The following is a 14,924-nucleotide window of genomic DNA, read 5'->3' as shown; positions in this document are numbered from 1 at the left end:
AAATTACCTGAAGTTTTATAGACTGACTGATTTTCTTTATCTCTCTCACACACACGGACACACACACGCTAAATCCAATTAGGTCTCATTGGAATATTGAGTATTTTGGATAAATGTAATGGTTTCACTTAAATGAATAATACATACAGTCAAGATGTCATCGTCTGCTTAATAGGCAAGACCTGTTAAACATGGACATGACATCAGCTCATTAATGACAACAAAGGAGGGGCACTTAGGGTGCATTCGTAAATTCACTCTGGCGATCTATTCCAATTTCAGAGCACAGAATAACTGATGAATTTATGAACGCTCAACACCCGTTGAATATGGCAGGTGTCAGTAAACATTGGCAAAGAAGTGTATTTAAAGTGTTGCCAGCAGCACAGTTAGTCACCAGCGCTCTGGATAACATAAACAGCCTAACCAGCAATATGGTCAGAAGTGTCCTATCATTTATGTCTAGAAGTAGCTTTTATCATTTAACTAGGAACAAATTCATATTTACAATGACAGCCTAGGAACAGTGGGTTAATTGCCTTGTTCAGAGGCAGAACAACAATTTTTAATTTTGTCAGCTCAGGGATTTGATTTAGCAACCTTTTGGTTACTGGCTCAACACTCTAACCACTAGGCTACCTGCCAATCAAATGGTTGACTGCCGTTGTGAGGTCAGAACACTCAGGATGCTCGGATCAACCCAAGTCCTTGGCCAGAGCGTCCAGTGTGCGCTCTGAACACTTCGAGAGCGAAATGCTCTGAATTTACAACGACAATCTCACAACGCTCTGAATTTACGAGAGCTGAGCTCTCTCTGACACTCCAGAATGAATTTACAAACGCACCCTTAGTTATTGGGTGGCAGGTAGCCTAGTGGTTAGAGCGTTGGGCCAGTAACCGAAACGTTGCTAGATCGAATCTCCGAGCTGACAAGGTAAAAATCTGTTGTTCTGCCCCTGAATAAGGCAGTTAACCCACTGTTCCCCGGTAGGCTGTCATCGTAAATAAGAATTTGTTCTTAACTGACTTGCCTAAAAGTGATTAGTCCCTTTAAATCCAGCCTTCAAATGCTTCTTTTGATATCTGATACCACAGGTTTTCTAGAGACAATCATTGGGGAAACTGGGAATGGCATATGGAATACATAGCCTTCCTGCAGTGCCAGATGGACAGTTTTGGGACTCTTCTATTGGTTCCATTGCAAGAGGTAAATTCAATCAAAGTATTTATAATGTTTTCAAATAGTATTTGAACCCATGTATGTGTAGAATCACAGTCAAAATAACCTGTGTTTTTACTTGGAGCAACTTGAAGAGACCCTGGAAGCAGACAAACCTGTCGGAAGACTCATATTGATTATCCAATCAATAAATCATGTGCTCGATGCGATCTAAAAGCCAGGCCATTTCCTCTCTAACAAGGTTGAATGGATTAACAGACAGAGGCTATTATTGTCACCTAATTATATTTAGGAGGTTGTTAATGTGTGGGGAGGCCTACCATCAGGTGGCATTCAGAACAATAATAATATAGGCTACAGTTATTTCTTTAAAGGTACAATTATTGCAATAAAGCAGAGGCGGGGATGGATAAATTAAACCAATATCACATTCATAGACACAGCTAGTCTATATGGACACAAGGGATGACAGTCAATGTAAAGACAATAATACTTACATTGTTTTTACTGATGACCACACAAATAGGCCTATAAACAATGGAGTAGGTTAAGTAAGCCTTATATTTTGGGTTATAATAGGATAAGAGACAGTTGTGATAAGCTCATGAGGCATTTATAAGTTATATTCTTCAAGTTTCAATGGGTGTCATCATGACCATTGAACAGATTCCCAGATCCCAGATTGCACCTTTAAATATATTAAATGGCATAATAGATGGGGAGCTGACAATGTCACGAAAACGATGTGCGCGCTTCCATGGGGCAGAAGTCAGCGTGTTGTTGTGATTCTGGATGACCAGATTGCTAGCAAGAAATAATGACAAGAAACTGCTATGTGGGGAATCGTAGGCTAAATGACTCGTTTCAGCTCGTTTCATCTTGTTTTTGATACCATGTCTTGTTTGGAGGTGTTTTGACTGATTTCATGTCAATGCTGATATGGCTAGAATTCGCTAGCTTGAGAACCAACAACAATGTAACAATGTATTTGAGGCAATAAGTGCTCATTGAGCAAATGTATTTATGTTTTAGCACGTAAATATTGGTGGGGCAACCCCCCCCCAAATGTTTTTTAGATGCATCCCAGCAAAGCCAGTACACAACACTAAACATGAATTGTATTTTTTTCTCCCCAATTTTGTGGAATCCAATTGGTAGTTACAGTCTTGTCTCATCGCTGCAACTCCAGTACGGACTTGGGAGAGGCGAAGGTCGAGTGATGTGCGTCCTCCGAAACACAACCCAACCAAGCCGCACTGCGTCTTGACACAATGCTCACTTTACCGTACACCTGGCTACCGTGTCAGCATGCACTGCGCCCGGCCCACTACAGGAGTCGCTAGTGTGCAATGGGACAAGGTCATCCCTGGCCAAACCCTTCCCTAACCCGAACGACACTGGGCCACTTGTGCGCCGCCCCATGGGTCTCGCGGTCACGAACCCAGAATCTCTAGTGGCACAGCTAGCACTGCGATGCAGTGCCTTAGACCACTGCGCCACTCGGGAGGCCCTAAACAAAACATGAATTGCACTATAACGGCAACAAGCGGTGCCCACAAACATTTAGAGCCTACATAAAGCTATCCCAACAGCAGAGCTTTCATTCCAGCACCATGGAGTGAATCCTTACCACCGCTACACCTGGCTATCAGCGGAGCCATGTCTGGCAGCGAAACAGTTCATTCAGCCTCGTTTACTGCCTTTTTAAAAAACATAGCTGATATGGCTGACCATATCTCCCTGGCATATTACATCATTTATTTAGCAGCATATAAGACATTTTTTGACTTTTGGACCTTGTTGTGTGCGGCGGTCCTTCGTTGGCAAATTTTGTCATCAAAGAAAAATATTTACAATTCCGAGTTGGATGACCATTCAAAACGTATTTTCCCAGTCTGACTTCCCAGTTGCAATGCTTGCAGTTAGCCACAGTCACCGATTCCTTTCAAACAACTCATTGTTGAATTTGCGATTTCCAACTTGTTGTGTGATGTTTATGTCCAATGACCGATGAGCACCGATACGTTTTATTTATATTTTCTCTTTGTTGACAAAGATTAAAAAGGATTTGCCAGTAGACTTGATTCACGATGATGATTGCTAGCTAAGATTGTGAAAGTAAGACGTGGACATGTTCAGTCCAATCAGAGCTACTGTACATATAACGTGATTTGACTTCATTTCTGTGGCCAATGACCTTGAGCCTTCTTGGATGTCTAGCCTTACTTAAGGACAGAAGCTAGGCGATTGCGCAATGTTCCCATGAGTGACACAATACTGAGCCAATCACAGAGCAATGCTCCTATTTTCTGCTGGCCTGCCCTACCACCACAGAAAGCACTGGCTGAAACACCTGCATTTTGGAGCTCCGTTACTCAAGAAAACAAAAAAGAGACCATGGTTGTATGTGGTTTTATTAACTCAATTATATATATATTATTTTTTTTTACATTTTTTGAAAACTGACACGTATTAATGCCAAAATAACATGCAATTTTATTTATTTATTTATATATATTATTATTTTTTTGCTCTGCCCTACCTGCCCTGAATGACGGGTCGCCACTGTGCACACAGGCTCTGTTTGCTGAAATAAATAGGCTAGATGAATAAAATTCTAGGCAAAATTATATCCCAAAAATATATAATTAGAGGTGTCCGGTATGAAATATACTGTAGGTCTATCATTATAGTTTTAATAAAACAATAGGCCTAGTCTTTTGGTTGTGAGACCTTGCGCTCTGCGCTGTAGCCATTACATGCCTGCGAGGCTACTGAGGAAAGGATGCAGCATTCTCACTCACACATCCATCCCCAACAAATGAGGAAACGATCAAATCCCAAGAGGATTTGTCTATAAAGAGCGCGGAACTAGTCTACACACTGGAGATGGGTTCTGGACAGAGGACCGAACGCTCGTTCCTCGTCTCAAATGGAGAGATTATAATATAATTTGGAAACATTTATGTTGACTCTCTAAAACGATTTTGAAAGGTAAGACAGTCTCTAGACAAACGTAATCAACAGTTAAATAATTTAGAAGATTAGGGGGGGGGCTACTCGCTATTGAATGTTCTTTAAAAATATATTAAATTAGGTTTTAATTAGGCTACTGTTTTGTGTCTATATCTCTTTTCAGAAAAAAATACTTTGGTATGTACGGATGCAACATTGTAGAACTGTATAGTAAGTGTACTTTTATATAATTGGTTGGATATCATTCTGTGGGGCACTCTCAAACGTCATGAATTGTCTTGCCTCTGAAATTACACTGACTTTGTCCAGTCCTCCTACATGCCTGGACATGTTTTAGTGAGAAGGCAAGCAGTCTATAACAATACCAATAGTAGGTTTATTTGAGGGTCTGCTCTTCTTATAAACTGTTTATAAACCAGGATTAAAGATGGTTGTTGGTAAATTATTATACAATTTGCGCATATATTTCTAACATTAAAACACATTTGTACATTATAAATAGGACCTGTACAACAGGCTTTATATAATTAAGTGGTTAATAAATTATGTCATAATGTGTATAAGTAGTTTATAAAGATAATTCATTTATTTCTGTTGTCATTTGTCATAAACCAGTCATATGGGCTTTTTACTGGAACTCTCCTTGTCAGAGGTCAGCCTACTATAAAGGAAGTCGATAAAAACACCGTTCACTAACGGGTTTCTCCATTAGGCTACAGCACCAGTTTGTCATGACTCACCAGTGATTATGGTAATGAACGCTTTAGTGTTGTTTTTTGGGAACTGTATTTTCATATAGATAGGGCTGACATAGGACTTGTGAAGAGCAGATTTAACCTCTACGGGATGGTTGAGCTAACGTGCGCAAAGTGATTAGCGTGATGTTGTAAGTAACAAGAATGTTTCCCTGGACATAGACATGTCTTATATGGGCAGAAAGCTTAAATTCTTGTTAATCTAACTGCACTTTCCAATTTACAGTATTACAGTGAAAAAATACCATGCTATTGTTTGAGGAGAGTGCACAACAACAAAAAACGTATATTTTTATTTAACTAGGCAAGTCAGTTAAGAACAAATTCTTATTTACAATGATGCCTAGGAACAGTGGGTTAACTGCCTTGTTCAGGGGCAGAACGACAGATTTTTTTACCTTGGGGATTCGATCTAGCAACCTTTTGGTTACTAGCCCAACACTAACCACTAGGCTACCAGCCACCCCAGTTATCATGCCAACTGGTTTGATACATTCACCTCTAAAGGTAAATAATGTACTTACTACATTCAGTAATCTTGCTCTGATTTGTCATCCTGGGGGTCCCAGAGATAAAATGTAGCATAGTTTTGTTTGATAAAAATATTTTTTTATATTCAAATGTTGTAACTGAGTTCTGGGTTCTACCTGCCGCCACGGCCCCCCCCCCCCCCCATCTAGATGTGTCTTTTCTGTAGGGAAGCACATTTTCCATCATTTATGACATTCCTGGGAGTGTGTAAACTTAAATGTTTTATTACCATATATATTGTGTATGTTCTCTATAGTTATGTACTTGAAAATGTACCAACATTTTGAACAGTAATGCAATGGTTCATTGGATCAGTCTAAAACTTTGCACATACACTGCTGTCATCTAGTGGCCAAAATCTAAATTGCGCTTAGACTCTGAAGTGATATAATGGCCTTGCTCTTGTATTTCAAAGATTATGACTTTTAGATTTCTTTGAAAAAGCATGTTTTTTTCTTTGTATTATCTTTCACCAGATCTAATGTGTTATATTCTCCTACATTAATTTCACATTTCCACAAACTTGAAAGTGTTTCCTTTCAAATGGTATCTTGAATATGCATATCCTTGCTTCAGGTCATGAGCTACAGGCAGTGAGATTTGGGTATGTCATTTTAGGCGAAAATTGAAAAAAAGGGTCCGATACAAGGTTTTAACAACCTCTGCATTATTAGGACAGTTCTTTGTGAGAAGGTGCTAACAATGGAAGTTGTTAACCCATGTTCACAGTTAGCCATTGCTATGTAAATGAAAGCTGAAAAGTACCAGTGGCCTGGGCTTGGTCCCAAGTTAGAGCAGGTCATCCGGAGCCATCGCCCAGTGAGACACAGGTTCTGGACCTGTGTAGATGGAAACAGAAAAGTCTGAGCTTTTTGGGTAAAACACTGGGCTAAGTTCTCAATGGAAATACACCATTACAGTATTAGCCCACTGGGCAAAAACTGATTGAATCAACTTTGTTTCCATGTCATTTAAACAAAAAAGTTATATGTGATGATGTTGAATCAACATGGAAAACTGATTGGATTTTCAAAAAGTCATCAACATAAGGGAATTTAGTCTTCTTTTAACCCAACTTTTAACCTAAATCCAATGAAAAGGTGACATATTTAGTTGATTTTGTGTTGAATTCACGTTTGTTGACAACTCAACCAAAATTAAATCAAAACTAGATGATTAAATTACATCTGTGCCCAGTGGGAGCCTAGTATTAGCCTATTAGTATTAGCCTACCTGTGTGGAATCTGAGCTTTGCCTCTCTAAACTAACATGATATGCCATCTACTCGTACTATTTGAAATTTTATTTCAAAGCTTTTGTTGATAACAATCCCATTGATTTATCTGTGATCGTTACTTAATCCAAATATTTACTTGTTCATCTCTGTCCATTGATGTAGCACAGAGCTGTATGAAGAGGAGGGAGGACCATGTCTGAGAAGAAATCCTGGAGTTCAGACACCCGTCCCAAATGTGGCATCCGCAGCTGGAGTGCAGACAGCTACGTGTGGAGCAGCAAGAAACGCTCCCGGAGTTCCCGGAACAACCCCGGCCTTTGGGGTCCGGAGGGGGAGGGGCCGATGGATGAGCAGGGGGTGCGTTCCACCTCGTGTCCATGGCAACGGCGAGAGAGGAAGTGTAGCTGCACCGTCTTGGGGGAAATCGACACGGACGTCCCTGTCGAAAAGCTCTTTCTCGACGCTCCTCCGGCAGAAGTTCCAGGATGCGGTGGTCAGTGTTTCCCTATCCGCAACGGCCACCGTCACCACCACGGCCACCCAACAGGGGCTCCAGGGGGGCTTTCTCCGTGCTCCTCTGGTCCAAGCGCAAGATCCACGTCTCGGAGCTCATGCAAGACAAGTGTCCCTTCTCACCCAGTCTGAGCTGGCCACTGCTGGCACCTGATCAAGAAGCACGCCATCCACCCAGCACCATTGTGGGCCTAGAGAGTGCCCAAGCTGCTCAGGCTTCCAGGCTGCCAGCAAAGAACAATTCCCTTCCACGTCCTCGTCTCCGCCTTCGACGCCTCTTTCCTGCGAGGGCATCTGCTCAAGTAGGCCCTGAGCCTTGAGGACTGGGAGCCGTCCTGTCCACAAGGTGGAGCAGCCCATGGTGACAGCAATACCGACTACATCCTTGTCCCGGACCTCCTCAGATCAACAAACACCGTGTTACTGGGGCGTGCTTGACCGCTTCGAAGCCGAGGAGCTCCTGGAGGGCCAGCCAGAGGGACTTTCTCTGCGCGACTCGGCCCAGGACGAATTCCTCTTCTCAGTCAGCTTCCGCCGCTACAGCCGCTCCCTCCATGCACGCATTGAGCAGAACGGCAAGCGCTTCAGCTTCGACGGACGCGACCCGTGCATGTACCGGGACCCAAGTGTCACGGGCCTGCTCCGGCACTACAGCGACCCGGCCACATGCCTTTTCTTCGAGCCCTCTCTTCTCTCCCCTGCCCCGGACTTTCCCCTTCACCCTGCAGCACCTGTGCCGCGCTGGATCTGTAGCTGCACTACGTACAAGGGCATTGAGTCCTTCCACTGCCCTATCAGCTCAGGTACTATCTTAGACAGTACCACTACAAGTGCAATGGGCTTGTGCAGTATAGAACAATTATAATTGCTGACTATCATTATTGTCCAAGGGTTACTACTCTTCCATATTGACAATGATTTATCCGTTTTCAGAGACTTGTGAAGATCCTGACTGCAATGGGTGCTTTGTAGACTTTTTAATTTCCTTGTGGAAAGTTTAATCGGACACACAAGAGACTTGAATGGGTGGGGGAGAGTGAGATGAATTTGAATGAATGTCACAGTGAATGATTGCATTATTACAGAAGGCTACTGAGGAAGTGCGCATCTTGTTTAAAAACATGCTCATCTGGACAAATGTAACGTCTAATACAATATCATTGCCTCCTCTATTGCCTCTTACAGTAACTAAATGAGCGATAACACTCAGAAACACTTTTAGTATGTTTCAACCCCGGCCTTTGGGGTCCGGAGGGGGAGGGGCCGATGGATGAGCAGGGGGTGCGTTCCACCTCGTGTCCATGGCAACGGCGAGAGAGGAAGTGTAGCTGCACCGTCTTGGGGGAAATCGACACGGACGTCCCCTGTCGAAAAGCTCTTTCTCGACGCTCCCTCCGGCAGAAGTTCCAGGATGCGGTGGGTCAGTGTTWCCCTATCCGCAACGGCCACCGTCACCACCACGGCCACCCAACAGGGGCCTCCAGGGGGGCTTTCTCCGTGCTCCTCTGGTCCAAGCGCAAGATCCACGTCTCGGAGCTCATGCAAGACAAGTGTCCCTTCTCACCCAAGTCTGAGCTGGCCCACTGCTGGCACCTGATCAAGAAGCACGCCATCCACCCCAGCACCATTGTGGGCCTAGAGAGTGCCCAAGCTGCTCAGGCTTCCCAGGCTGCCAGCAAAGAACAATTCCCTTCCACGTCCTCGTCTCCGCCTTCGACGCCTCTTTCCTGCGAGGGCATCTGCTCAAGTAGGCCCCTGAGCCTTGAGGACTGGGAGCCGTCCTGTCCACAAGGTGGAGCAGCCCATGGTGACAGCCATACCGACTACATCCTTGTCCCGGACCTCCTCCAGATCAACAACAGCCCGTGTTACTGGGGCGTGCTTGACCGCTTCGAAGCCGAGGAGCTCCTGGAGGGCCAGCCAGAGGGCACCTTCCTCCTGCGCGACTCGGCCCAGGACGAATTCCTCTTCTCAGTCAGCTTCCGCCGCTACAGCCGCTCCCMCCATGCACGCATTGAGCAGAACGGCAAGCGCTTCAGCTTCGACGGACGCGACCCGTGCATGTACCGGGACCCAAGTGTCACGGGCCTGCTCCGGCACTACAGCGACCCGGCCACATGCCTTTTCTTCGAGCCCCTCCTTGCTCTCCCCCTGCCCCGGACTTTCCCCTTCACCCTGCAGCACCTGTGCCGRGCRGTGATCTGTAGCTGCACTACGTACCAGGGCATTGAGATCCTTCCACTGCCCTATCAGCTCAGGTACTATCTTAGACAGTACCACTACAAGTGCAATGGGGCTTGTGCAGTATAGAACAATTATAATTGCTGACTATCATTATTGTCCCAAGGGTTACTACTCTTCCATATTGACAATGATTTATCKGTTTTCAGAGACTTGTGAAGATCCTGACTGCAATGGGTGCTTTGTAGACTTTTTWATTTCCTTGTGGGAAAGTTTAATCGGACACACAAGAGACTTGAATGGGTGGGGGAGAGTGAGATGATTTGAATGAATGTCACAGTGAATGATTGCATTATTACAGAAGCTATGAGGAAGTGCGCATCTTGTTTAAAAACGATCTCATCTGGACAAATGTAACGTCTCAATACAATAATCATTGCCTCCTCTATTGCCTTCTTACAGTAACTAAATGAGCGATAACACTCAGAAACACTTTTAGTATGTACATTTACACATTTAATGCAATATGTGAGGACAGTTTAAAAGTGGTTACATGGCCCTCCAACACATAGTCCTTGTTTTTATACAGAACTTTTTGGGATTTTCATTTAATGCAATATGTGAGGACAGTTTAAAAGTGGTTACATGGCCCTCCAACACATAGTCCTTGTTTTTATACAGAACTTTTTGGGATTTTCATTCTCGTAACTAGAGGATGCAGAGGGCTGCAGTCTTATCTGAGGCCACAAGATGGCAATATAAATGCACTATTCACACTAATGGTATGTTTACAGATGCATTACAAGTGGGTTTGTCTTGGTTGCCACAACATTTCAAGTTTTTTTTCAGTCCCAGAAAAGTACATACAGTGCCTTCAGAAAGTATTCATACCCCTTGACTTTTTCTGCATTTTGTTGTGTTACAAAGTGGGATTAAAATGGATTTAATTCTAATTTATTTGTCAATGATCTACCCGAAATAATCTGTAATGTCAAAGTGGAAGAGAAATTATATATATTACCGTTCAAAAGTTTGGGGTCACTTAGAAATGTCCTTGTTTTTGAAAGAAAAGCCTTTTTTTTGTCCATTAAAATAACATCAAATTGATCAGAAATACAGTGTAGACACTTAATGTTGTAAATGACTATTGTAGCTGGAAACAGCTGATTTTTAATGGAATATCTACATAGGCGTACAGAGGCCCATCATCAGCAACCATCACTCCTGTGTTCCAATGGTACATTGTGTTAGCTAATCCAAGTTTATAATTTTAAAAGGCTAATAGATCATTAGAAAACACTTTTGCAATTATGTTAGCACAGCTGAAAACTGTTGTTCTGATTAAAGAAGCAATAAAACTGGCCTTCTTTAGACTAGTTGAGTATGTGGAGCATCAGCATTTGTGGGTTCGATTACAAGCTCAAAATGGCTAGAAACAAATAACTTTCTTCTGAAACTCGTCAGTCTAATCTTGTTCTGAGAAATGAAGGCTATTCTTCAACTGGCAGCTTCATTATAGTACCAGCAAAACACCAGTCTCAACGTCAACAGTGAAGAGGCGACTCCGGGATGCTGGCCTTTTAGGCAGAGTTGCAAAGAAAAAGCCATATCTCAGACTGGCCAATAAAGATTAAGATTGGCAAAAGATTACAGACACTGGACAGAGGAAGATTGGAAAAAAAGTGTTATGGACAGACAAATCTACGTTTGAGGTGTTTAGATCACAAAGAAGAACATTTGTGAGAAGCAGAGAAAATAAAAAGATGCTGGAGGAGTGCTTGACGCCATCTGTCAAGCATGGTGGAGGCAATGTGATGGTCTGGGGATGCTTTGATGGTGGTAAAGTGGGAGATTTGTACTCGAAGAAGGAAAGCTATCACTCCATTTTGCAACGCCATGCCATACCCTGTGGACGGCGCTTAACTGGAGCCAATTTCCTCCTACAACAGGACAATGACCCAAAGCACAGCTCCAAACGATGCAATGACTATTTAGGGAAGAAGCAGTCAGCTGGTATTCTGTCTATAATGGAGTGGCCAGCACAGTCACCGGATCTCAACCCTATTGAGCTGTTATGGGAGCAGCTTGACCGTGTGGTACGTAAGAAGTGCCCATCAAGCCAATCCAATTTGTGGGAGGTGCTTCAGGAAGCATGGGGTGAAATCTCTTCAGATTACCTCAACAAATTGACTACTAGAATGCCAAAGGTCTGCAAGGCTGTAATTGCTGCAAATGGAGGATTCTTTGACGAAAGCAGTTTGAAGAACACAATTATTATTTCAATTAAAAATCATTATTTATAACCTTGTCAACATCTTCACAAAATGTCCTATTCATTTTGCAACTCATTTCATGTATGTTTTCATGGAAAACAAGGACATTTCTAAGTGACGTCAAACTTTTGAACGGTTGTGTATATATATTTATATTAATGGACAATAAAACACTATATCTTGATTAGATAAGTATTCACCCTCTGAGCCAATATATGTTAGAATCACCTTTGGCAGCGATTACAGCTGTGTCTTTCTGGGTAAGTCTCTAAGAGCTTTGAACACCTTGATTGTACAATATTTGCTAATTAACCTTTAAAACATTCGTCAAGCTCTGTCAAGTAGGTTGTTGATCATTGCTAGATGGACATTTTCAAGTCTTGCCATAGATTTCCAAGCCAATTTAGGTCAAAACTGTAATTAGGCTACTCAGAAGCAACTCCAGTGTATAGCCTTGTGTTTTAGGTTATTGTCCTGCTGAAAGTTGAATTTGTCTCCCAGTGTCTGTTGGAAAGCAGACTGAACCAGGATTTCTTCTAGCCACTACACAACACAACACTAAACAAAACAATACATTTTTTTATTTACATTTTGTCCCCCCAATTTCGTGGTATCCAATTGGTAGTGACAGTCTTGTCTCATCGCTTCAACTCCTGCACGGACTCGGGAGAGGCGAAGGCCGAGAGCCGTGCGTCCTACGAAACACAACCCAACCAAGCCGCACTGCTTCTTGACACAATGCCCACTTAACCCGGAAGCCAGCCGCACCAATGGGTCGGAGGAAACTCTGTATACCTGGCAACCGTGTCAGCGTGCACTGCGCCCGGGCCACCACAAGAGTCGCTAGTGCACGATGGGACAATGACATCCCTGCAGGCCAAACCCTCCCCTAACCTGGACGACGCTGGGCCAATTGTGCGCCTCCCCATGTGTCTCCTGGTTGCGGCTGGCTGCGACAGAGCCTGGACTCAAACCCAGAATCTGTAGTGGCACAGCTAGCACTGTGATGCAGTGCCTTAGACCACTGCGCCACTCGGGAGGCCCTTAAATGTATTTTTATCCTAAAAAACTCTGCTAGTCCTTGCCGATGACAAGCATGCCCTTAACATGATGCAGCCACCACCATTCTTGAAATATGAAGAGTGGTATGCAGTGATGTTTTGTGTTAGATTTGCTCCAAACGTAATGCTTTGTATTCTTGACAAAAAGTGTATTTCTTTGCCGAATGTTTTGCTGTTTTACTTTAGTGCCTTATTGTAAACAGGATGCATGTTTTGGAATATTTTTTTTCTGTACAGGCTTCCTTCTTTTCACGCTGTCATTTATGTTAGTATTGTGGAGTAACTTTAATGTTGTTGATCCATCCTCAGTTATCTCCTACCACAGCCATTCAACTCTGTAACTGTTTTAAAGTCACCATTGGCCTCATGGTGAAATCCCTGAGGGGTTGACTTTCTCTCCAGCAACTGAGTTAGAAAGGACACCTGTATCTTTGGATGGTGTATTGATACACCATCCAATGTGTAATTAATAACTTCACCATGCTCAAAGGGATATTCAATGTCTACTTTTTAAACAGGATCGGTGCCCCCCCAATGGGACGGTTAAGCTAACGTAGGCTAATGTGATTACTATGAGGTTGTACATAACATGAAAAATTCCTAGGACATAGACATATCTGAAATGGGAAGAAATCTTAAATTCATGTTAATCTAACTGCACTGTCCAATTTACAGTAGCAATTACAGTGAAATAATATCATGCTATTGTTTGAGGAGAGTGCACAATTATGAACTTGAAAATGTATTAATAAACCATTAAGGCACATTTGGGCAGTCTTGATACAATATTTTGTACATATATGCAATGGTTCATTGGATCAGTCTAAAACGTTGCACATACACTCCTGCTATCTAGTGGCCAAAATCTAAATTGTGCTCGGGCTGGAATACTACATTATGGCCTTTCTCTTGCATTTCAAAGATGATGCTCCAAAAAAAGCATGTTTTTTCTTTGTATTATCTTTTACCATATCTAATGTGTTATATTCTCCTACATTCATTTCACATTTCCACAAACTTCAAAGTGTTTCCTTTCAAATGGTATGGTATTAAGAATATGGCATATCCTTTGCTTCACGTCCTGACCTACGGGCAGTTAGATTTGGGGTTAGTCTTTTAGGCAAAAAACTAAAAAAAAAAGTGGCAGATCCATTTACCAATAGGGCCCTTCTTTGCGAGGCATTGGAAACCTCCTGGTTCCTTTGTGGTGAATCTGTGTGTTGAAATTTGCTACTCGACTGAAATTTTCATGTGTTAGGGTACAGAAGATAATGTCAATAATGTTCTGTACCACTGTTTTGTTGCTGCTATTTCATGTTGTGTTGCTACCCGATGTTGTTGTCATGTTGTGTTTGCTAACCTGGCTGTGTTGTCATGTGTTCTGCCTTGCTATGTTGTTGTCTTAGGCGTCTCTCTTATGTAGTGTTGTGTTGTCTCTCTTTTATGATGTTGTGTTTTGTCTATAATTAATATGTACATTATATTTACATTTTTATCCCAGCCCCCGTCCCGCAGGAGGTCTTTGTGGCCTTTTGGTAGGCCTGTCATTGGTAAATAAGAATTTGTCCTTAACTGTGACTTGTCTAGTTAAACAAAAGGTTTAAAAGAATTATATAATAATTAGTACTCATTAAAAATTTGTTAACACTATATTGGCACAACAGAATCATGTCAACTTACTTATTGCTGACTTTTTACTCCAAAACTTATTTAGACTTTACCATAACAAAAGGGTTGAATACTTATTGACTCAAGAATTTGGAGCCTTTTTATTTAAAAAAAACATAATTCCACTTGACATTTGTGGGTATGTGTGTAGATAGTGGCTAACAAATCTCAAGATAACCCTTCAAATTCAGGCTGTAACTCAACCCAAAATGGTGGAAAAGTCAAGGGGTATGAATTACTTTCTAAAGGCACTGTAAAATGAATAGTGTTTCATGTTAGCACTTTCTAGAGAGGGCCAGATACCTCATTAATTCTGATAATATTGAATTATGGTCTTCTTATTATCCTCAAATGCTCAAAATTCTCAACCACCCAACAACCTTTTAATTAACATTCATTCAATTTCCTACATGGATACTATAGGCTACTTCAAATAACCAATAAATGGCTCACATTGTCATACCTCTTTTCTAGTGACGATGATTTCCAATGCAGAACAATGGGTCAAGAAATTATATAATATTCTTATTTTTCGACTGATCTCTTTCG

General features: G+C 42.3%; 1 protein-coding gene and 1 pseudogene across 1 annotated transcript; both read left to right on the top strand.

The window, feature by feature from the left end:
• The first annotated feature begins 3,973 nt into the window (after positions 1 to 3,973).
• On the top strand, positions 3,974 to 8,135 carry LOC112068332 (suppressor of cytokine signaling 4-like; annotated as a pseudogene).
• A 292-nt stretch (positions 8,136 to 8,427) lies between these two features.
• Positions 8,428 to 9,976, top strand: LOC112068333 (suppressor of cytokine signaling 4-like). The gene has a single exon (XM_024135443.2). It carries the CDS (start codon positions 8,459 to 8,461, stop codon positions 9,500 to 9,502), a length of 1,044 nt encoding a protein of 347 aa, XP_023991211.1. The 5' UTR covers positions 8,428 to 8,458; the 3' UTR covers positions 9,503 to 9,976.
• The last annotated feature ends 4,948 nt before the right edge of the window (positions 9,977 to 14,924 follow it).

This window comes from Salvelinus sp. IW2-2015, unplaced genomic scaffold, assembly GCF_002910315.2.
Source record: "Salvelinus sp. IW2-2015 unplaced genomic scaffold, ASM291031v2 Un_scaffold451, whole genome shotgun sequence".
Taxonomy (NCBI): domain Eukaryota; kingdom Metazoa; phylum Chordata; class Actinopteri; order Salmoniformes; family Salmonidae; genus Salvelinus; species Salvelinus sp. IW2-2015.
This window is presented reverse-complemented; position numbering and strand designations above follow the sequence as displayed.